Here is a 24,665-nt window from a genome sequence, read left to right as displayed (position 1 = left end):
TTTCTAAGTATTTACTTAAATCAGTTGAAACGTATGTCTACACACAAATCTGGATTTGCATGTCTATAGCAGCTTTATCATAATCTCCAACGATTGGAAGCAACCAGAATGTCTTTCAATAGCTGGATGGATGAACAAACAGTGGTACATCCATGCGATGGAATATTTTTCAATGATAATAAGAAATGAGCTATCACGTCACAAAAAGATGTGGAAAAGGGAATATTATATGAAAGAAGCCAGTTTTAAAAGGCTACATACTTTATGATTCCAACATACTTCTGATGTCTTTTTAATGAAAACTCTAGAAAATTCAAACTAACCTGTAGGGAAAGAAAGCAGTGGTTGCTGCTGGAGGGAGTTGTGCAGGAAGAATGGGACGAAGGGATCACCAGGGCATGAGGAAGTGTTTGGGGTGAGAGACATGTTCATTATCTTGATGGTGGTGACGGTTCTATGGTGTGTGCATAGGTTAAAACATGGAGTTATATGCTTTAAATATGTGCTGTTTATTGTAATCCAGTTATACTTGATTAAGATGGTTTGCTCTCTTGTTTATTTATAAAAAATAGAGGCCCAGTGCATGAAATTCGTGCAAGGTGCTCGGCCCTCGCAGCCCCGGCTTCGTCCAGAAGGTCATCCAGAAGGACGTCCGGAAGGTCGTTCGGCTGTCTGGTCTAATTAGCATATTATGCTGTTATAATTATAGATAAGTCAACTTCACTGGGAGGTCCTGAGGTCAGAGATATGTGTATTGTCTTCTATTTTCCACAAGCCTCTGCCAGGGCTGGGTATGCAGAAGGTGGCCAGCAACCATTTGATTGCTTTCCTCTCTGCAGCATATACCAGTGCAGAAAGAAGACTCACTGAGCAAGGATGCTTGCCGGTGCCACTTGACTGATGGGGAAACTGTGACTTCCTGCTGTAGCCAGGTTCACAGGGGGTGAGAGGGGTGGGCCTGGTCCCTCATTTCCCTGGACTGCTCGTCGAACTCGTTTCCCTCTGAACTGTCTCAGCTCTGGGTGGGTTTTACAGAGGACAGGATGAAGGCTGCTGCAGCTCCAGGGAACAAGATGAGACCAGGATGCTGACGGCAACGACTACACACGGAGGACAGTGACGATGACGATGCTGACGACGACGGGGTCAGCCGTTGGTGGGCACTGACCGTGGGCCAAAGCACTCCCTGCTTCAAGTCTGTTAACCCTCCCCGTCCTACATGGAAGCTTGTCATCCCATCTCGGAGAGGAGAACACCAAGGTGGTAAGTAGCCAGGGAGTTAACTGTGGAGTAAACTGTGGAGTTAGAATTTGAACCCATGTCTGTCTAATTCCAAAGGTCTTACTATTAAACTGCCCCCATTCCCAGGCCAATATACATGTGTGAGCAAATGCATGTTCACCTGTACACACAAGACCACACAAACACATGCTCACCATACCTTACATGTGTACACACATATTTGAACACACATGCACATTTATATGCATGCAAATGGTCACCTAAACCTATGCACACGCCCCCCAGACAAAGAGAAACACGTGGCCACACACACAGTCCCCCCCATTTGCATGACACATACAGTCCCCCCCACACACACACATTGCATGTGCACACACAGGCACACACACTTAGGACACCCTAAGAACATACATTCTGCCCTTTTGGTCTGGCTCCCCATTAGGAGTGACCAGAGCATTCTGCTGCCGCCTCCCCCAGCCAGGCCCCAGGCGTCCCCAGGACACTGCAGTCCTGAGTCTAAAGCGAAATTGTGCCTGGGCCCCGATCTGGGAACTGCACGCAAGTCAGGGCGATCAGATGCAACACATTTTCTCACGAAAGAGTATCTGGCAGGCTTGTTAACCTTTGAAAATACCAGCTCTCCCTCCGAAGGACTTCCTGAGTCCAGATCGAACTGAAAAATAACCTCGTGACAGACCACCCGGTTCCGAGCCGATGGGAATTGCTTTCAACCCAGGCCAGCATGTCCCTCAGACAAAATGTTCACATACCATCCTGACAGCGCCGGCTCGTGGGAGCGGGGAGCCAAGGGTCGGCTGTTCCAGATCACATCCACGCTGGCTGTGACCCGGGGGTGGCCCTGGGCCTGTGTCACTGGGGGGGCATCTGGGATTGGCAGGAGCTGGCAGAGGGCCTTTGACTTTCATGTCCCTCTTCAGGACAGTCTGCCTGTCGTCACCCACAGATGCGGCCGTGGCCTCTGGCAGTCGTTTTCTGTGCCGAGTGGCCAGCGTGGGGCAGAACTGTGGTTGAGTAGGTGCTGTCAGAGAGAAGAGACAGAGTGCCATTGGGACCTGGGAGATACACTGAGAACTCCCGGCGGGGTGGGGGGGGGGTGACTCATCCGCTCCCACCGCCTCGTGGCGGGGGACAGTCTCCCCGATGCTCTCTTTGGGGGCCACCTTCTGGGCTCAGAGACTGTGCATCCTTTCTGGGCGTCTCCGTGTTCTTCCTCACCCCGTGAACCATGTGAACAGAGCTTCTCCAGCACAGCCCCTGTCAGCCTCGTCTCTAACTGGATGAACTGGGCGGTTTGGGGCGAGACCTTTCACCTCAGAGCCTCCCTCTGTGCACACGGAAGATGGGATCCCACCGACGTGCCGTGCCAGGAAGAGCAGCAGGTCGGAGGAGAAGAGGGTGTGCTCTGCGAGGGGAGGATGGTGGCTGCACTCGCACACCTTTCAGCGCCCTCGCCACTGCTCAGGCTGTTCTGCTCAGAGGCAGCCCTCACGGGCCTCTAGGCACACCTTCCCATGTTCCTCCCGGAACGGGCCGACAGTTCCCTGGCTCCAGGCTCCTCCTCTCCTGCTCTGCTGCCGCTCTCCCGCTTCTCCCAATGATCGGTTTCCGGCAGGCCAGTGTCCCCACTCAGGATCCCATTCCCTGCAGCTTCCCTGGGAACCTCCCATCATCTCTTGTCCCTTCTCACTTTACTCTTTCCCTTGCTGCCTGCCCCTTCTCAGCCACAGAGGGGCTCTGGCCTCGGAATTTGTTTCTGTAGGAACATGCTGGGCATTTGCATTCCGAACAGGTGCAGGAGGAATTTTACCTCTGGGGGCGGGTAAAAAGGGGGCAGATGTGGCTGTTGGTAAAGGCTTCAAAGACAGGTTTTTGAAGACGGGATAGAAGTTGCAAGGTGTTGCTCAAGGTTGCAAGGGTTCTTTGATAGTCCAGACCAGCGGTCGCCAACCTTTCAGACCTCACGGATCACCAGTGGTCCGCGGGCCACCGGTTGGCGACCGCTGGTTCATACTGTCACCCTTCTCCCACAGGTCCTGTCTTTTCTCTCTCCATCCCTCTCCTGGACTTCTATCCCCACACCCTCATCTTGAAGAATTCTAAAAGCCCAGGGCAAAATCCTAGTCCCTTTAGGGAAGCAATGAAATGTTCAGACCCTGCCAAATCACTGACAGTTGGGTAATGAAAAGGTCACTATACTCTTGTTCTACAAATAATAGGGCCCAGTCTTGCTCCACAGACCCCTCTCCCAGATTTGGCCTGAGGAATCCTAGCAGTAGAGGCAGCAAGGTATCAATCAGAGGGCCAGCTCTCCCTATTCCCCCTGGGTAAATAGGACCCCACCCAGGCCAATCAGCTTCTCTCACCAGGAACTTGAATTTGATGGAAAGCTTGTAGTTGGAACCCAGTCACTCTGAAAGCAGCCTCCTGGAGAGATTTCTCTTGAATTCTTGCCTCTGGGGACCCTGGAGCGTCTAGTCTTCGAGTACTTCCTGAGGCTTGGCTGCTCAGCTTTCCCTTTAACTCTGTGAGATACTCAACATCTCTCCAATAAGCTCCATCTCTGTTTTAGGCAGGGAAGATGTCTGATGCTTACAAGAGCATGTTAACTGATCAACATGTAACTCTCTACAGCTCTCCCTCTGCAGATCTTCACAAGTTGCCAACTTGCTGCCACCCGACCTCCTTGCACCCTCTTCTTGCTCCAGGCATCAGGTCCTGAAAGTCCTTTATCTTCAAAGTCTGCAAGGTAAGGACTACCATTATACCCATTTTGCAGGAGAGGGACTGAGGCGTTGAAATACGTGGGCATCTGCCCAAGGTCACAGCTGGAACCAGGAATCTTGGTTACTCCATGTCAGTGAAACTTTGTGTTGCCCGCGTAAAGGAGGTTAATGAAAGGAAAGTGGGAGGGGCTCTGGCCAAGATAGCACTTCCTCCATCTCTCTCTTTTTGTCAGACCTCATAGTTGGCCCTCCCTGCTTCTGCTCCATTTGCCTGTCGTTCTGTGCAGAGAGCATGTTGCTGAAAAAGGCTGCTACAAACGCTAAGTATTAAGTTATTCACTTCAAGCTTTTACCATCAACTATATTAGTAGCTTCTGTGTCTCTTAGTTTGAAATATTGAGAGAAAATCTGCTTGGTGCCTGGAAAGCTGGGGTAGATTGAAAAATGTTCTTCCTCCTCAAAGGATACTTATCTCCTAATCCCTGGAACCTGTGAATGTTACCTTCTATGGAAAGAGGGTCTTTGCAGAAGTGATTAAGCTAAGGATTCTGCGGTGGGGAGATTATCCTGAATTACCCAGATGGGCCCTAATAGCAATCATATGTATTCGTATCAGAGTGAGGCAAAGGGAGATTGGGCACAGACAGACGAGAAGGTGATATGAAGATGGAGGCAGAGATTGGGGTGATGCAGCCATAAGCCAGGGAATGCTTGCAGCACCAGGCGCTGGAAGAGATAAGGAACAGATTCTCCCCTGGAGCCTCTGAAGCGAGCCTCTGCTATGCTTTGAATCAGTGATGCTGATTTCAGATCACTGGCATCAAAAACTGTGAGAATAAATTCCTGTCGTTTTAAGCCACCACATTTGTTACCGTGGCTGTAGGGAACTAATACAGCGATAGACCCATTCCTCCTGCATTAGGTGCCCCTCATTATCTACTCAGTTCTGTCCTGGGGATGTTAGTAGGAAAACAGCCACTGAGGCCTGTCCTCTCATCAGTGGCTTTGGGAAAGGAGGTGATTGCTCCTCAGAGAAAGGGCCAGGCTGGGAGACACCGGGCATGCATCCCACTCCCCTGACACCTGTTTTCACTGAGGTGTGAGAGGAAGTGTTGGAAGCACAGCGCAGCAGCCATGCCTGAATGCAGCACCAAGCCTGGGGCTCTCTCCTTCACCACCCACAGGGAATGAATTCATAAACAGAGAAAGGAGGTAAGATTGGAAGATGAGTCTATCTGTTCCGCTAATTCAAACAAGTGTTTACTTCACACGCTTCTTTAGCCAGGCTGTGGGATAAGTTCTTAGCACAGGCACCAACCTATGTCCAGGGGATAATAAACCTGCACATCTTGGACAGGAACGAAAATAACAGGATCATTTAATCATTCATCGAGTCATTTATTTGGCAAATGTTTGCTGTGGACATAGGTGTACCAGGCTAGGTGATGTTACAACCAAATATAGAAAGTCACTAACTTCATGGGTGAGAAAAATAAGTATAGATAAACGAGGAAAATAATCACAAATTGAGAAAGGGTTGTGAAGGAAAGGAGTAATGTTCTGAGAGAGAAAATAAAGTGTATGAGTTGTTGGGAGATGATGGTTGGTGCTGGTGGCAATCAGGGCTTGGACTCAGGATTTATATTTGGGGGTATGGGGATTGTGAGAAGTTTGAATGGAGAAGTTGAATAGGTGCTTGGATTTAAACCTGGGTCTGGGGAAAAGTTTGGGTAGGAAATGGTTATTTAGAGCCGTGGAAACGAAGGGAGGCCCAGGAAAAAGAGCGCAGAGGGCTCTGTGCATAGAGAAGGACACGAACACTTTCACGTGTGAACAAGCAGTTTACAGAAAAAAGGGCCCAGAAGCTGCATGGCTTTCGGCTTCCTCCTCCCGACTACATTTCCCAGAATGCCGTAGGAACCGCGCGAGACCGAGGGTGCTCCCAGCATCCTCCGGCGCTAGCGGCCCCGGATAATTATGGCGGCCCTGAGAGCCTCCGTGTTGTCTTGGAGCCTCCTGAAAGGTTCTCAAGGCGCGGAAAGGGTCTGTTTCCGGGTCCGGGCTCGGCCTCAGCCTGGCGCCCTGCTCCAGCCGCTGCCAGGGCCCTGCGGGGCGGGAATGCCATGCCGTTGGCTCGGCTCCGAGGCCGGTAAGTGACCTGTCCGAGGTCGGCTGGCGCGTCCTGGAGCCCCACGCGGAGCCCCACCTCCACCCCGCCCCGCTCCTCCCGCAGGGCACGCTTACACCTGTCGGCTCGCTCTCTCTAACGGCAGGGTTTGTCGTTTCCAGCTTTAGCTCATTCGTTTATCCACTTAACCAGCAGCTCTTTGCACGGGTTTTCCCCGAAGGAACTTATGGCCCATTGGGAAAGTGGCAGGGCATTGTGACCGGGTCGTGATAGGGGAACGCACATAAGACTGGAACTCAAACTAGGGTGGAAGGGCTGGGAGGGGTTCCCGGAAAATTTTTAGTTCCTGGAATGGTTATGACCAAAGCTGAGACCTGGTTAACCATACGAGGGATGGAAAAACAAATAAAAAAGAAGAATCGCAAGTAGCGGAAACAGCCTTAGCAAAAGTCCAGAAATAAGACAACACAGGTAGTTTGGGAACCAATTTTGGAGGTAGGATTGATGAGAAGGGTTAGTTATGACTTTGGATCTAGGTTTAAAACAGTGGTTCCCAACCTTCTTTTGGCCATGCCCCACCTAAGCATCTCTAAAATTCTGATGCCTCCTTCCCTCCCCCGTGACATACCATTCTTATTATTCAAAAAGTGAACTCCTATTCACATGGAGGAAGCTTAAAAGGCCATTAACTTGGTCTAAACAAGCTTGGTGCCTGTGCCAAGAGCATGAAAGAGAAAACTAAGAGAACGAAAGGGCAGTTGAAGTGTTGAGGAAGAAATCACTAAGAAATTGTTTTTAAAAAGTAATATGAAGCGATATGAAAAAATAGCAAATAAAGTTTTAAAACGTATAATAGAGAACTAAAATGCATAAATATGTCACTACATGTTTATAAACTGTATATGAGGCCCATAGAACCATAAGAAATGCAAAAAATTCACTGTTAATAACATTCTCGAATTGCCCCCCTTAAAAATCAAATTGCCCCCATGTGGGGTGTGTGCCCCATGTTGGGAACCACTGGTTTAACAAGAGAAATCAGCATTGTCGCTCAAGTTTCTAGCAATTGAGCGGAGAGTGATCCTATTTATACCAAGACAAGGATAATTGTAGGAGCAGCTTTTAAAGGGGGAGGTAAAGGAGGCAAGGGAGGGAGATAGGGCGGTAGATGAGGTGAAGAGATGGGGAAAGAGGCAGAATTCTCTTTTACTGCTGCATAGTATTCCAGGGTGTAAATGTACCAGTTTTTTATCCACTTGTCTACTGATGGGCACTTGGGCTGTTTCCAGATCTTAGCTATTGTAAATTGTGCTGCTATGAACATAGGGTGCCTTCTTTCTTTCGGGATCACTTGGTCAAATGGCAGTTCCATATTTAATTTTTTGAGGAACCTCCGCACTGTTTTCCACATAGTGGCTGTACCAGTTTACAATCTCACTAACAGTGCACAAGGGTTCCCTTTTCTCCACATCCTTGCCAGCATTTGTTAATCTCTTGTCTTTTTGATGCTAGCCATTCTAACAGGTGTGAGGTGATAGATAGCTCATTGTGGTTTTGATTTGCATTTCCCTGATGATTAGTGATGTTGAGCATCTTTTCATGTACTGTTGGTCATTTATATATCCTCTTTGGAAAAATACCTATTTAGGTCCTTTGCCCATTTTTTTTTATTGGATATTTGTATTTTGCTATTGAGTGGATGTTAACCCCATAACAAATATATGGCTTGCTAATGTTTTTTCTCATTTCGGAGGTTGTCCTTTTATCTTGTTAATTTATTCTTTTGCTGTGCAGAGCTATTTAGTTTGATTCTGTTTCATTTGTTTATTTTTTATTTTGCTGCTTGTGCTTTAGGTGTCATATTAAAAAAAATCATTGCCAAGACCAGTGTCAAGGAGCTTTTCTCCAACATTTCCTTCTTCTTTTATGGTTTCTGGCCTTTTATTTAAGTCTTCAATCCATTTTGAGTTAATTTTTGTGAGTGGTATAAGATGGTCTAGTTTCACTCTTTTACATGTGATTATGCATTTTCTCAGCACCATTTATTGAAGAGACTATGTTTTTTCTCTATTGTGTATTCTTAGCTCCCTTGTCAAATATTAGCTGACCATATATGCTGGGCTTATTTCTGGGCTCTCGATTCTGTTCCATTGGTCCATGTATCTGTTCATATGCTAGTTAACATACTGTCTTGATTACTATAATGGCCACATATGACAAATCTACAGCTAACATACTCAGCTTGAAATTAGGAAGTGTGATGCCTCCCACTTTGTTTTCTCAAGATTGCTCTGGCTGTTCAGTCTTTTGTGGTTCTGTATAAATTTTAGGATTGTTTTTTCTGTTTCTGTAAAAAAAAATGCAATTGGAATCTTTTAAAAAAATAATTCTTTATTGTTGAAAGTCTTTTACCCCCATTGACCCTCTCCCCAACTCGCCCACGCCCCCTTCTCCCCCCGAAATTGGAATCTTAATGGGGATTAGATGGCTTTGGGTAGTATGGACATTTTAACAATATTCTTTCAATCCATGAACACAGATAACCTTTTCATTAATTTGTGTTTTCCTCGATTTCTTTCCTCAGTTTTATAGTTTTCAGTATAGAAGACTACAGAATTTTTGCTGAGGATTATTTGCCCTGTAGTTTTCACCTCACTATTTTATTGCTTTTTGATGCTGTTATAAATGAGTAATTTTTAAGTTTCTTTTTCAGAAAATTTGTTAGTATATAGAAATGTTGATTTTCAATATTAATTTTGTATTCTGCAACTTACTGAATTTGTTGATTAGATGTACCATTTTTTTGGTGTATTTTCTATGTATATAGGATTTTTTATATATAAAATCATGCCATCTGCAAATAGAGACAATTTTACTTTTTCCTTTCCAGTTCTGTTTCTTTTTTTCCCCCTTGCCTAGTTGTTCTGGCTAGGACTTCCAGTACTAACAAGTAGCAGTGATGAGGGTAGGGTACCCCTTTCTTGTTCCTGATCCTAGAGGAAAGGCCTTTAACCTTCCACCATTGAGTATGTTAGCTGTAGGTTTGTCATATATGGCCTTTATTATATTAATGTATGTTCCTTTTATACCTAATTTGTTAAGAGTTTTTATCATGAATAGATGTTGAATTTTGTCACATGCATTTTCTGCATCTATTGAAGGGATCATGTGATTTTTCTTTTATTCTATTAATGTGATGTATCACATTGATGGAGTTGAGTATGCTGAACCATCCTTGCACCCCAAGAATAAAACCCACATGATCATGGTGAATGATCTTTTTAATGTGCAGCTAAAATCAGTTTACTGGTATTTTATTGAGAATTTTTGCAGAGAATATTGCCCTATAGTTTTCTGTTAGTGTCCTTTTCTGGCTTAGTTATCAGGATAATGCTGGCTTCATATAATGAATTTGGAAATGTTCCCTCCTCTACAATTTTGGGAAGAATTTGAAAAGGATTGGCGTTAATTCTTTAAATATCTAGTAAGATTCACCTGTGAAGACATCTGGTCCTAGACTTTTCATCATTGGGAGAATTTTGATTACTGGTTCAATTTCCTTACTAGTAATTGATCTTTTCTGATTTTTTTTTAATTTTTAAAATAAAAAAAATGTAATTGTGGTTTACATTCAATATTATTTTATATTGGTTTCAGATGTACACCATAGTGCAGATTGGTAGTTACAAAATAGTCATGGGGATGCAAAATGCAGCATAGGAAATATAGTCAATAATTATGTATGGTACTAGGTTGGTACTGGAAATATCGGGGGGAACAGTCTGTAAAGTGATTATCTTCCTCATTTAATCTAGGATGTATATTTCTAAGAATTTTTCCATTTCTTTTAGGTTGTCAGTTTGGTGGCATATAGTTGTTCATAGTAGCCTTATGATCCTTTGTATTTCTGTGGTATCAGTTGTAATGCCTTTTTAGTTTATAATTTTGTTGATTTGGGTTCTTTTTTTCCTTTGTTAGTCTAGCTAAAGGTTTGTCAATTTTGTTTATCTTTCCAAAAAATCAGTTGTTTTGTTAATCTTTTCTATTGTTTATATTACAGTTTAAAGAGTTTACTATGTATTCTTTGGAGAATGGTTTATAGTGGAGTCAGAATGGAGACAGGGAGACTGGTAAGGAGGCTAAGGCAAGAGATGAGGATAGCTTTGATGAAGGTAGTGGCAGTGGAAATGGAGGATTAAATAAAATTTATGAGGTAGATAGGCAGTATGTTCTGTGTCAGTGTCCTTTTTTGTAAAATGGGGATAATCATAGTATTTACAAGGTTGTTGTGAGGATTAAATGTGCTAAGTACTTAGCTCAGTAAGCCCTGGCCCATAGTAAATATCTAACACGTTATCTGTTATTACTCTTACTGCCGCTGCTTTAGGCTAGGCATGAGTCAGGAATGACCATAAGGTATCTGGCTCACAGGACCTATTGGATGGTGGTAAGACAGGGAATGGTAGGAAAGGCAGGTTTAAGACAGGAGTTTTAATAATATTGAAGTGCATGTGCAAGGTTCATTAGTGTTTGGATGCAAGATGATCTTGGCTGGAGATTCAGATTTGAGAGTCTCCTGCATATAGACGTAATTTAAGTTATAGGAGGCTAGGAGATCATCACTGAGAATGTGAGAAGGGAGAAAAGAAGGATGTAGTTTAGAATCCTCAGGGACACCAGCATTTACAAGACGGGCAGAGGAAGAGGTGGCCGGGAAGGAATGACTTTTTTTTAAATGGAAGTGGAAATGGAGGTTAGGCTAAGGCAGGGGTGGGCAAACTTTTTGACTCGAGGGCCACAATGGGTTCTTAAACTGGACCGGAGGGCCGAAACAAAAGCATGGATGGAGTGTTTGTGTGAACTAATATAAATTCAAAGTAAACATCATTACATAAAAGGGTACGGTCTTTTTTTTTTTTTATTTCAATAGTTTTATTCATTTCAAACATTTTAACAAGAAGAATGTAAACACTAATTATTATAATTTGAAACTTCAAAAAATGGAGGAATCATAGCACAATAACATATCTTATATTGAAGATGGCAAAGGCAAAATAAAATTGCCTAACAAAGGAAAGGTACAAAAGCCTTTCAAGTTAAACTTAAATATAATAAAATAATTTAAAACTAAAACAAATAGAAAAGAACAAAATGTGTAAACAGTAAATGAAACATTTTCTTTAGTGCAACTTCCAAATTATGCCCGGGACGTAGATGTAGATGGCAATGTAGACTGGGTTGAAAGGTTTTTGGTCTTTAAAACATCAACTTCAGTGGGAACAGTGTTGTTGGTCTCCTTTTTAGCTAATGCTCTGATACTGTGCTCTCCAGGGGCGTGTCTCCCTACATCACCACGATAACGTGTCTACACATTCCCAGGGTGATGTCGGGGGACGCGTCCGGGGGCATTACAAGGAGCCTCTGGAAGATTGAGAGGTTGTTCCTTCTACTGAATGGGCGGATATAAATCCGCCCACTCAGAAGAAGGAGCTGCGGCCGTTTTCCTGACATTGCCATGTTAACACTGCTGCTGGTGAAGGAGCGGAGGGGAGAGCAAGAGAACCCTCAGCTCTTTCGGCTCCGCGGGCCGGATAGAACAGCTGAACGGGCCGTAGTTTGCCCACGGCTGGAAGGGATAGGAAAGCTGCCTGGAGCAGAACTGAGATCTGGGTCTCCTCTCTTGTCCGCGGCTCTTCCATGACACCAGATGGCCTCTTCAGTATCATGTCCAATCCAGGCCTCTCTTTCCTAGCTGTAACCCCTCAGCCTAGAATTTTCTTCCCTTCTTTCTTGGCTCTATTGAAGCCCTTCGGAAGCCATCATTTGATCCCATCACATCCTACATGCTCCCAGGCTATGTTTAATTCCTTTCTCAGTGGTCACACAACTTTCCATGCCTCTCTAGCCTGTACACTTACACTGAGGAGCACCACAATCGATTGGAATTGATAGAGGCTTGGTTTAAGTTCTGGCTCTATCACTTAATAGCAAGGTCTTTAGGGCAGGCTCCAATATCCTCATTTATAAAAGTGGGATATCAGTGCCTATTTTGTGGGTTGCTATAAGCATTCCTGAAAATGTATGTAATTCTGGCATATAGGAGACAACGCTATAAATGAAAGCAACTATTATTATTATTATTATTAATATTATTACATTCATTACTTTTTTCCTGTTGCTTCCTCCACTAGACTTTGAGTACCTTTTTGGCAGAAACTGTATCTTCTTCATCGTGAATATTCAGTAAATTTTAAATGAAGGAATGAATCAATAAATGGATATAAGTATTAGCATCATGTGTTGAGGTAGACATTGTGTTAATCATTTTTTATTTTTAACTTTTCTATTTAGAGGTTTTGTTGGCTTGTCATTTTTTTCCATTTCTTATTTACTAAAATCATTTTAACAGAAACTGGTAGCTCTGAGATCAAGAAACCTACATTTATGGATGAAGAAGTCCAAAGCATACTCACCAAGATGACAGGCTTGAATTTGCAGAAGACTTTTAAGCCAGCTGTACAAGCACTGAAGCCACCAACCTACAAGCTAATGACTCAGGAGCAGTTGGAAGAGGTACATGAATGCAGGAATATTGGTAGAATACCTTTCTTTAAAGGGCTAAAAGATATTTAAAGACCCCTCCAGATGTTGATACTTGCTCTTCCACAGGCACTAATGAGTGGGGAATTCCAGGCACAGAACTGAGAAAAGAAATATGAGCCAGCAGCTGGAGGATCAGGAAACATGGCCAAAATTAGGCAGACTGGGGCATGTGGGTCAGGCGTCTGGGTGTTCAAGCAGAGCCGCCTCTGCTCCAAAACCAGCCTGAGCGTTCTTCCTTTGTCCTGCCTGCTCCAGCTTCCTTCCTGGAGAAATAATCGTTGTGAAGTGCTTTGAGGCTGAAACTTTGGTGTGATTATGCGATCCTTCTGAACAGCATCCTACTCAGGCAGCAGGTCCTCCTGGAGTCCTGGGTATTGAGTACTTTGTGGAAAAGGCTTTGATGTATGAATACGTGAAGCATAATCACTCTTCTTTCTAATTCAGAAGTAATTTATAATCATAGCAAAAATTCAAATGGCTTATCACACGAAGAGGGAAAGTTCCCCTTCACCTCTGAGAGGCAACCATTGTTAACAGTGGAGCTGTGCGGTCCGTGGTTAAGAGTGTGGACTCTGGGGTTGAGTTGCCTAGGTTCAAATCCCAGTGCTGCAACTTCCTAGCAATTTACTTAACATTTGTGTGCCTCTGTTTTCTTGCTCATAAAATGAGGTAACAATAGCACCATAATGTAGTTGTGGGCCAAATACATTCAGAGTATTTGAACAATGTCTGGCACATAGCAAGCACCCAATAAATGAGATGCTATTTCAAGCAGCTTTTGGTCTGGCTCTGCCTCAGCTTCCTTTGCTGTTTACAGCAGCGGTTGCCAGCCAGTGGTCCGTGAGGTCCGAAAGGTTGGCGACCGCTGGTTTAGTGAATGGTTGAGCCTGTAGCTGGTTCTCTCAGCCATTCCACAGAAGCCAAGCCAGGGCCCCGGAGCCCACTCACTGATTCACGGCACTGGCTTCTTCTCTTTTCAGTCCTTAGCGTTTTTGATTAGTGTCCGCTTTTGTCAGATGACCCTTTTGTCTGTAGTCAAGTGGCTTCCTTAAGAAATATTTTACTTCATCAGGCTACAAGACAGGCGGTTGAGGCAGCTAAAGTACGATTAAAAATGCCACCGGTTCTGGAAGAGCGTACGCCAATAAATGACGTGTTAGCTGAAGATAAGATTTTGGAAGGAACAGAAACAGCCAAATATGTGTTTACCGATATAACATACAGCATACCACACCGGGTGAGTATATGTGTCATAAAGAAATTTTTGTTTGAAATACTATGTGGAGATGGGACTGAGGGACAAGGGTCAACATCATGTGACCCAGCTGTTTGAATCTTCCAAACCAGAATTTCTGTGACTGGGGAGAACCTTCCGGAAGATACAGCTTAAGGAAGAAGAGGAATGCAGACCAGCCCCACATCATGTTACCATTCCCCTACAAATTACAAACACAGTGTATTCCAGGTTGACTGCCAGGAAGGAGACAGGTGTGCTGAGACAGAACCAGGGGCAAAAATCTTCAAGGCAATGGGAGAAGGGAGATTCTTTCTGTCCAGGTTAGACTGGCTTCCTTAGCTGACGCTGTTTGAAAAGATAGAGTGTTTCTTAAGTACTTGATGATGCCAAAAACCCAGACTGCCCAAAGGATTTTCATCTTTCAGAATTCGAAGTAAGAATGGCTTATCTCCCCAGAGAATCCCCAGACAGCACCACTTCTTATGGATTTTATTCTTCCTCCTCTTCCCTCAACTGTCAATTCCAAAAGGAGACTCTGATACTTATATCAGTTTTGTCTTTGAGCCTTTTCAAGTAAAGAGTAAAAAGAGTAATTTACAATTCAGCCCACAAAATGCAGTAGAATATTACATAATGTGAGGGTTGGGAAAGGGCCACCCCATATTAGCCTCTATCAGACACGGTCATGGTTAGAAGACATGATTTGAGCAATGTCGATGTTTGTATGTGACCCACCATATACCCGATCTATACACATCACAGAGTTTCATTTTAATTACAGTTTTTGCTTTGGGGTGCTTTAAAAATTTTTGCAGTGCTACGAAGACTGGTTTGTGGGAGCATTCTATAACTTGAAAGGGAAAAAGGAACTTGGAATTCAAATTACCAAAATAATTTTGAGGAATAATTATTTTGACATCTATTTTGTTCTATTTCTAGTGCTTGATGAAAGTTTTAATTATATTATCCTCAAAACATGTTCAGATACTCTTTACTGACTTTGAAAAGATGAGTCAGTACCATCTGGTTAATTTGATTAGATATGTATCAATTTTCTGCTATATGCAAAGCTCTGTGTAAGTCACTCTGGGTGTTGCAAAGAATTATAATCACAATTCTTGCCCTTTTCTAGCTCTCTAACAATATTAACAATGTCTGAGAGGTGTTAGGAATCTTGCACAGGATGCACTGTCAGTTGAGTGGTGCAGAGCTTAGTGGGATTCAGAGAACGAAGTGATCCCATGGTCTGGGACTTGGCAGTTGGAAGAGTGGAAAGCCCAGAGGCAGGTGAACCAGTCAGTTTGACCCATCTTTGGGTTTCTTTTTATTTTCAGGGACTTTCAACGTAGATCCTAAAGTAGGAAAGTCTGTTTAAGTGAGACTTTGGCATGGGGAAATGAAACAATTTGAAAAGGTTTCATAGCACTTTTTTCATCTGAAATGCATTTAGATGAATCTCAAATCAGAAATTTTTAGTTGAAGCATTTTATGTATTGGCCTCACTTTAGGACCATGGTTGGCACTTAGTAATACTTTCATTTTAGATTTCTGATGGTCAGAGGCCCAGCAGTAATTAGTGGAGGAAGTATCAAATCTTATCCAAGTCTTTGAGGTTTGAAATTATCATTGAAATATGCACATGATTGCATTTCATGTTTCCCAGTTGTACCTTATATTGCTGTTTGCAAATTATTCTCATAATGGTGTTTAGTGGGACCCTAGAACTGAAAATAAATCCTCATAAACTCATCCTTGATTATATTTTCCATTTCAGGAGCGTTTTATTGTCGTCAGAGAACCAAGTGGCACACTACGCAAAGCCTCTTGGGAAGAACGGGACCGGATGATACAAATTTATTTCCCCAAGGAAGGTCGGAAAGCTTTAACACCAATAATTTTCAAGGAAGAAAATCTTAAGGTAAGATGACTTGGTTTCAGAGTCAGTGGTGACGGTTTCTTTGCTGAAATAGTTGGCTCTGGTGCTGCTGGGCATTTTGCTTTGATAAACGCATAAACATTTCCAATGATAACTCAGCTAGGGTTATTGATCTTGTGGCTGGGATTCGAGTGCAGATGTAACAGTCACAAAGCCTGTGTTATTTCTGGATACCTCTTGATGGGCACAGATGTGCCTGTATGTGGATGGGCGAGCCTGTCATGGCATCAGGGTAAGTGTTGAACTTTCATGTTCTTCTCATCTAATTCCAACTCTGCTCTGTGGATTTAGACCATGTACAGTCAAGACCGGCATGCTGATGTCCTTAATCTCTGCGTTGCCCAGTTTGAGCCAGATTCTGCTGACTATATCAAAGTGAGTATATTTTCTAGTTTCTAAAGTATGAGCTTAAGCATGGTTATGAGTAAGGTTTTTAATATAGCAAATGAGTTAAGTTATAAGCTTTGATACAGGGGGAAGAGAAGGGAAACACCTGAACACCTGTTAAGGAAGGACCTGATGTTTAACAGATATTTTATCCTAACAATACCTCTGAGTTAAGGATGAAAGAATTTAAGTTTGAGGAGTTTAGTAGCTTGCTCTAGTCGGTTTGGCTCAGTGGACAGAGCGGTCCAGGGTTCAATTCCGGTAAGGGCACGTGGCGGGTTGTGGGCTCGATCCCCAGGAGGGGGCATGCAGGAGGCAGCCGATTAATGATTCTCTCTCATCATTGATGTTTCTATCTCCCTCTCCCTACTTCTCTGAAATCAATAAAAATATATATATTTTTAAAAGTAGCTTGCTAAAAGTTGTACAGCTAGTGAGTGATGACCAAAGTCTGTTCTTTTTCAATTTATCATAAAGGAACAAAGTTACTTACTAAAATTTTTCAAAATGCATTGTGTTTAATCACCGAAGTACCTTTTATGTGTAAGGTAGTACTGTAGATAGTGTAGATGATGACAGCAGCTAGGATAGGGTGTGCTGTGTCAGAGCTTGCAGTCCAGAAGTGATTGTGGGGAAGGGTGCTACATAAGCATACAGATAATTATCACCTTAGTCTAAGATGTTAAGTGCTCAGAGGTTACAAAGTGCCCTCGGGAAAGGCTTTATAGGTTTCTTAAAGGGGGTTCTAAAAGGGCAGGGAACATGGTGGGTGGAGTTGGGTGAGGAGAGGTGTTTCAGGTAGAGGGGACAGTATGAGCAGGCAGGAAACAACAGTGTATGCCTGAGAAATGACCAATCATCTGGTGTGGCCAGGATCAGGAGGGGCCCTAATCACAGGTGACTTTATTTAGATGCTAGGCTGAGGAACCTGGACTTCAATCAGCAGAAAGCCTTTGATCTTAGGAATGCCCTCATCAAAGTCTTCATTTCGGAAGATTAAGGACCCAAGTAATGTTAGTTAATAAGATGGAAAGTAGTAGTTGATGAGATTTGGGGGCGGGGCGGGGGGGGGAGAGGAGGAGTGAAAGAATATTCTTGATTTCTTTTTTCCCGCTAGTGACCAAGAAATAACGGTCCATTATTTCCAGTGGTTTCTCTATATGTGTGCTTCATAAACAGTGCTTGGCTGCTGAAAAGTAATTGATCTGGTTATAAATGTTTGGCAAACTTGTTCCAGGCTGCCATTTGTGTCTACAGTGGAGAGTTGGTCTAAATCGTCTTTTGCAGGGGTCCTCAAACTTTTTAAACAGGGGGCCAGTTCACTGTCCCTCAGACTGTTGGAGGGCCGGACTACAGTTTAAAAAAAAAAAACTATGAACAAATTCCTATGCACACTGCGGGCCCAGGACGAGTTGGCTGCTAAGCAGGACAGGCAGCGGCACCCGGCGGGCCGGATAAATGTCCTCGGAGGGCTGCATGTGGCCCGCAGGCCGTAGTTTGAGGACGCCTGGTCTTTTGGTTAATGATAGTGGAGACAGATATAAGTAAACCTGATTTTACTGATATTCTTGGGCAGTACTCATGCTAGTAAATGTATATCCAGTAATGCCACTCACTTCTATGTTTCTAAAAAAAATTGCATCTTATGTGGATAGGTTCATCATCAGACCTATGAAGATATAGATAATCATGGAAAATATGACCTTTTACGTTCAACAAGACATTTTGGTGGAATGGCTTGGTATTTTGTAAATAAGAAAAAGATTGATGGTTTACTGATTGACCAGATTCAGAGAGATTTGTAAGTATGATCTTAATTCCTAAGTAAATCTGTATTTAAGCTATGTTATTTTTCCAGTGATAAATGTACTGTCCAGTGACAAATAGCTTTCACTTAACTCAGTTAACTTATGGGTTTGTTCTTTCAGCACAACCCAGTTTTCTGTGTTGTGTAAACAGAGCTAGATTCTTTGAAAGAGTAAGTGGCTTCGATCTGTTCTGTATGCCCTGCATATTGACTGGTACCTGGCATGCCGATGCTGGGGGGGATGGGGGCAGAGGGCCGGTGTGCTTGTTTTCTGGTAGGACTACTCTTAGGGCGTTTCAGTAAAAGTCATCATTTAATTTATGAAAATACTCCTGTTTTTGTATACCTTGCTTTTGTAAGATTAAGGCATTGGAAAGGTTACAGCTTTCAAAGTTGCATGCAATGAATGTTGTATTTTAGCATGTAGACTGGTATGCGCTCAGCCTTCTTAGCTGAGATAATAGTGTGCTTTACAACTTGTGGTAGAATTGAAGAGAAACTTTTTTTGGGTATGTTTCTGTTGATTGGGTTAGAAAGGCCAAAATAACAAGGAAAAGAAACCAGCATGGCTGTACTAAGAAAGTCACCTTTCCACAAAAAGCCCTTGCTGGACTCAGAAGGCGGTTTATTGCTACCTTCAGACTAAGGCGTTTTGACTCAGAGAGTATCCACCATGTAATCTGAACCATTCCTACAAAGGTAAGGCATTTTTAATTAGAAGGTGCCATAGGCATTGTCTAAGAAATACAGTCCATATTTGAAAACAGCATCATTTCTCATAGAAACAGCATTCCTAACCATAGGTGATGTCCAGCCAGCCCACTTCAGCATGTGTAGTGGGCAGGAATATACACACCTTCATCCCACATAAGCAGAGGGCTGGCTGGGGGTCATGAGGATGCTTAAGGTGAATTGCCTTTAGGTGCATTAGCTTTGACATCACCTGTGAATAGATTTTCTTAAAGTTTCTGAAATGTAAGCATTCCAAAAGTATGTTACTATAAAAACTGTAACTTTTTTATAAGACATTACTAGTGTTTAGAGCAACACAGAAATGCCTTTGAAAATTAAAATTTTTATCGAGGTGTACTAATATGTGATACAGTAATATCATTATGACATCTGGAACAGTTACATATGGGGAAGGAGTTTTGTGTACCGAGTTAACCTTTCCTTCTCTGCGTAAGTAAAACTTCTGTGGGATTCTGAACAGCTTGCTGCAAATCCCAGGTTAGCCAGTAGAGGGTGCATGCCCTCGCTGAATGGAGCCCAGGCCAGAATTTGGAATCAGCAAACATTTCAGACCTAAGTTCCACTGTTGGTTTTTTGGTTGGTTTTTATATCCTAACCTGAAGACATGTTGATTTTTAGAGAAAGAGAAACATTAATCACTTGCCTCCGGTGCAGGCCGGGACCAACCCTGTAACCTAGGTGTATGTTCTGACTGGGAAATGAGCTCATAACCTTTTGGTGTGTCCAATGAATGAGCTGAGCCACCTGGCCAGGGCCCATTGTTAGTTTTGAATTGAGAGAGTCTTTTAAAATCTTTTTGAACATGTACATTATTTTTTTAAATTTCAAATATGGGCTGTGTGTGAAGCTAAATTATTCTGTGGGACATAGGCATTATACTTTAGCATGAATGTAATGAAGCCCTGAACATGATTCTGCTATACAAAAATCAGTTAAACATGATTCTAACATATACAAAGCTCTAAAGGGAATTATGTTTGTATTTTGAGGAAATATTTTGTTATATTTATTGGACTTTGTTAGACTATAACAAGCAGATTTATAATGAACATTTTTGAATATTTTTCCCCTGGAAAGTTTTACTATATGAGCAGGTCTGGTTTCTCAGTCCCCCCAAGGGATGGCTTTTAGGGTGGATGGACCTTGGGATAAGCCCTGAGCATTTCTCTAAGGCTTAAATTCTTTACCTACTCCTAGGTCACCCCACCCTCTATCCCCCAGCTCAGGTAACAGGAAAATAGGATCACTGCATTAGGGTGTCCTCACTCCACCACAACCAGAAGCCAGTACAGAGCAGAGCCTCAAAGCACAAGCATATTAGAAGAGTTATTTTTAAATATCCGCTTGGCTTTGAGGTGGCAAACAGGAGGAAGTTGTTGACTATGCTAGAAGTTAGTGACTGGGGAAGGATAGGGTTGATAAAAATTTAAGTACAATCCTGAATTATATTCTTGTTCTGGCTTTCCTTCATCTGATGTGCATAATTTCAAATTTGCTTCACTAGGATGCTAATTTTTAACTAATGGGTTCCTGTGAGTCTTTCCTTGGACTCCTAGGAGGCTTCTAGTAGAGGCATTTATCTATTAGTTGAGTCTCAATGAAAATTTTGTTAGTAGAAGATGTCACCGCTAATACTTACAGGCAGTGGCTTTGAGCATCCCTTACCACCAGCCTCTGGCTCATGGTCTATTCCTGCCCTCTGAGTTGGATGGATTACATTACCTGCAGGTGAAGAGGGCTGGCCTAGAAATCACCTACCATTAGCAATGTTGTTTCTATGAAAAATGATGCTGCTTCCAAGAATACAGTCACTTTCAGAATATATTCACTTTATAAATGGGGAACTGCCTGCAGAGTTGGTATGAAGCCTCAATTAGCTAATTTCCCTGAAAATGCCTTTGAAAATATAAAACTGAAGGATTAAAAAATTTTCTTCTGGCCCAAGGGAAACTTGAAATGTAATTTAGTTTTAAGTAGGCACACCCTTTTATAGGACTGAGCAAACGGAGAAAAACAGTAAACCCTTTCCCTCTAGAGTCGATGATGCCACCAGCTTGGTCCGGCTGTACCACCTCCTCCATCCAGATGGCCAGTCAGCTCAAGAGGCCAAGGAGCAGGCTGCTGAGGGATTACATCTAATTAAGGTAAAGGGACTTATCCACGTCGGCCGTTGTGATAATTCTGAAAATTCTGAAATACGTCATATTTAATGGTAACTAACCAGGTCTGTGGTCTTGAAATAGTGATTAGAGCCCCCGTGTTTCTTCATTCTGGACACTAGAAACAGGTAGGCTGGGGAAGTTGCAGCAGTTCAGATGGTGGGACAGCTGCCCCTTGTTCTTTGGAGTCCTGTCATCTGATGAAATCACCAGCAGGGCATGGTGGTCTGTATCCCCAGTACATGGGCCACCTTCTTACTCAGGTGTCCAGAAGGGGAGATGGTGGTGCTTGTATATACCAGCCTTAGCTGCATTATTGTTTTGAACTGCTGATGTCTCAAACCATGGGCTTACACATGTTCCTCTGTAAAATGTTTAGAGTTGATATTGATAGATATTGATAAGATTTTTTAGGAAGGGGCAATCATTGTGTAATTTTCATCTCTTCTTATGCTCAGAATAGACATGGTTTTGTGGACCTGGCTTCTATCCCAACATTATCTATGCATTTGCAAAGTAGTTATACAGCTTACTAAGACTAAAGCAATCAGTGATGTGAACAGTCTAAGAGGAGCAAAGAGAAACTGCAGTACAAACACTGGTTTTCTGTGATAAGCCAGATAAAGCTGATACTAACCTTCCAGTTTTCTCTTGAAAAAAATTTTTCTAGCCCAAGGGAAACTTGAACATAATGGTTTTCATTTTATCTAGCACAGTGGTTCTCAACCTTTCTAATGCCGTGACCCTTTAATACAGTTCCTCATGTTGTGGTGACCCCCAACCATAAAATTATTTTCGTTGCTACTGTTAATGAATCGTAATGTAAATATCTGTGTTTTCCGATGGTCTTAGGCTCTACAGCAGCGGTTCTCAACCTGTGGGTCGTGACCCACAGGTTGAGAACCGCTAGCAGGGTCTCCGTAGTATGCTTACTGCTTTATAATGAGGAAAACAATTGTGAAACTTGGAAGGCTTTTTAAACTGGTGCTCGTTAATGTCTAAAAACTATATAAAGTGATAAAAATAGTAATGTTCTGCTTTAAAACTTTTTTTTTTCATTTAAACAGGTTTTTGCAAAAACAGAAGCACAGAAGGGAGCATATATAGAATTAACACTACAAGCTTATCAAGAAGCTTCCATTAGCCAATCTGTAGCTTCCTGAAAATATTTTTCAAATAAATTTCATTTTGCTAAATACTAACTAGCTCTCTGTTAATATTGATTGAGCTGAGTGTTTAAAATTGTCAAATCAAAAGGTACTTAGGATTTGGAGTTCCCTATAAATTTGTTTTTTTCTTAAGTTCCAAATAGTGGCCCTACCACAAAAAAACAAAACTTGTTACCCCACAGGGATATTGGAGAAGTGTATTGAGTGCCTGGGTATTAGTTTCCCTAATCACATAAGGTAAGTGCAGTGTAAGAAGAAAAAGTACCATGCCTTCTGGTTTCAGACCTGGATTTCCAGAAACCAGCAGCTACGAGACAAACTCAGGGCAAGGCAGAAGAGCCCAAGACTGAAGGGAGTGATGTAATGAGATTAAGAAAAATGTGGTTGATGGAATGTGAAAATATGACTTAGTGATGCAAAGAGAATGTGGGCTGATCTGTACGGTGAGGTGTAGTTTTGGCCCAGCCTTCTAAAGTAGATGCTGTTTTCTTAATTAGAAAGGAAACTTGAAGAGTTTTCATTAATTCAAAAGATTTTGAGAGATATGGTCTAACGACTATGAAAAAAGCCAAAGTCCATGTCTATTTAAGTAAACAAGGAGGGCACAGCACAGTGCTTACATACAATTTAAGGAGTTTCTTCTCGGAGTCCCAGAGCACTGTGGTCAGGGCAACAATTAATACCTGTCCCTAATCAGTTTAGTCCTATAAATGGGAAACATTACATTCAGTCATCCAAAATCTCTTCATCCAGGTTGATATCTGTTGTGTCAATATCTTCTAAATCCAAATTATCCAAATCTTCTAGTTCGAGTAAACTCTACAAAGAAAAGGAAAAGAGTTATAGTACTGTGTTAAAGAAAAGTTAGCTTTGATTTATGATCCAAAGAGAACTAAAATAATACAGGCATATCTCGGTGCTACTGCAGGTTCAGTTCCAGACCACCACAATGAAACAAGTCACATCAATTTTGTCTCCCAGTGCATATAAATGTTTATGTTTATGATATGCTGTAGTCTATTAACACATTGCGGACGGATCACGAGAATTCTTTAAAAAGATATTAGCTTGTAAGAACATGTAATAAATAACTTCAAAATTCAACGGGTATTTAATTTTAAAGCGTGCCTTTAACATTTACGTAAAACGTTTTATCTGACCACTGGGTAAAGCTAGCAATAAAACTAGTGGTCCACAGTGTGTCAAGTTCGCAATAGTATCATGTCTAAAAATGTACATACCTTAAAGAATTTACTACTAAAAAATGCTAACCATCATCTGAGCCTTCAGTGAGTCGTAATCTTTTTGCTAGGGGGCTTACCTTCAATTTTTAAAAAATGCAGTAATTGTGAAGTGCAATAAAATGAGGCATGCCTGTAGTCTGTCAAAGTCAAAAAGGGTCCCTTCCCATTTCCAAGTCCCTGCTCTGAAACTGATTCCATCACTTAAAATGGGAAGTTTGGGGATGGTGATCATACCTTTTCTTCTTTGTTGGCTGTGTGGGATTCTATGATAACTGGAGTAGGAGAAGCAGGTTTCCCTTCAAGTTCCTGAAAGCCCAAGTGGAGATACATATAAAAATAGTAATTTGTTCAGGAATTCAAAGATTTCCCCCAAGGGAAATCTAACAGGATTAGGAAGTGGAAGACAGTACTTAATCAACAAATCGCAACCAGATTATTTCATGTAGCATTCTACTGACCTGTTGAGTTGCAGATCTTGAGGGCTGAAAGCCTTTTGCCTCTTCCATGACATTTCTTTCTTCATTTGGCTATCAGAGAATAAAGCAATAATAAAATGAAATATTTTGAAGTTATAATTCATCTATGAAGTTGGCTTAAATCTCAGACATTAGCTCTTATTCCAACAATAACATGCAATACAGTTCAAAACCTTGAGTCGTGAGTGCGCACTCACCGTGACAAGTGGGTATTGCTTAGCTGGCAACAGGTCAGCGTGTGTTTCCTTCACCCATTCTTCCACAACAAAGGCTTCTTTTAGTCCAGGAAAAAGGTTCTCATACTCTGTTGGATCAGCAAGGGATTCCGCTGCTTTCTGATTGACTTTTGAGAGATTTTCTCTCCACAGTTTAACCACCCTAATATAGATATCATGGGACCAAAGGGAGACTAAATAAGTGTGCTGCTTTTATTTGAAACATTTCTTCCTAAAATTAAAAGTCTGTACCTTGAAACCTGACTGGGTAAGTAAGTCCGGGCCAGGAAAGCAGCTTCTGGAAGTCGTCCAGTCCTGATCAAGAGCTCTAGGCAAGCATCGAGCCTGAAGATGGAAAAGGAGGGGCACTGTCACCAGGAATAAACACGGTAACACTGGCATTTCACAATTAAAGCAGCATGGACCTAGTGTATGACAGTCAGCATTCCCTCCCCAACTCCCACATACTCATTTGGTCACTGAGAGCCATTTAACCTGTCATCACCTGTGTGTTCCACAATCAGTGGACTCCAGGAGTTGTGATGGGTGAGAAAGCTTTTGTGGC

General features: G+C 42.5%; 2 protein-coding genes across 3 annotated transcripts in view; one reads left to right on the top strand and one right to left on the bottom strand.

The window, feature by feature from the left end:
* The first annotated feature begins 5,912 nt into the window (after positions 1–5,912).
* The window catches only part of MRPS22 (mitochondrial ribosomal protein S22), a 34,062-nt gene continuing 15,309 nt past the window's right edge, over positions 5,913–24,665 (top strand). Inside the window, exons 1-8 of one of the 2 annotated variants that reach the window (XM_080675203.1) lie at positions 5,913–6,135; positions 12,524–12,687; positions 13,790–13,954; positions 15,729–15,872; positions 16,182–16,265; positions 17,933–18,078; positions 20,873–20,981; positions 22,064–22,586. In XM_080675203.1, the coding sequence (XP_080531329.1) occupies positions 5,964–6,135; positions 12,524–12,687; positions 13,790–13,954; positions 15,729–15,872; positions 16,182–16,265; positions 17,933–18,078; positions 20,873–20,981; positions 22,064–22,159 (1,080 nt within the window). In that variant the 5' untranslated portion in view covers positions 5,913–5,963 and the 3' untranslated portion in view covers positions 22,160–22,586. Of the gene's footprint in view, positions 6,136–12,523; positions 12,688–13,789; positions 13,955–15,728; positions 15,873–16,181; positions 16,266–17,932; positions 18,079–20,872; positions 20,982–22,063; positions 22,587–24,665 lie in introns of those variants that run through there. The other variant, XM_080675204.1, reaches the window with a different exon arrangement.
* COPB2 (COPI coat complex subunit beta 2) overlaps positions 22,723–24,665 on the bottom strand; it is a 38,804-nt gene continuing 36,861 nt past the window's right edge. Inside the window, exons 18-22 of the mRNA XM_080675202.1 lie at positions 24,353–24,445; positions 24,083–24,263; positions 23,868–23,936; positions 23,644–23,715; positions 22,723–22,984 (exon numbers count right to left, since the gene is read on the bottom strand). Of these exons, the coding sequence (XP_080531328.1) occupies positions 22,892–22,984; positions 23,644–23,715; positions 23,868–23,936; positions 24,083–24,263; positions 24,353–24,445 (508 nt within the window). The 3' untranslated portion in view covers positions 22,723–22,891. The remainder of the gene's footprint in view (positions 22,985–23,643; positions 23,716–23,867; positions 23,937–24,082; positions 24,264–24,352; positions 24,446–24,665) is intronic.

Source organism: Plecotus auritus (assembly GCF_963455305.1).
Source record: "Plecotus auritus genome assembly, chromosome: 6".
In the NCBI taxonomy this organism is placed as follows: Eukaryota; Metazoa; Chordata; class Mammalia; order Chiroptera; family Vespertilionidae; genus Plecotus; species Plecotus auritus.
This window is presented reverse-complemented; position numbering and strand designations above follow the sequence as displayed.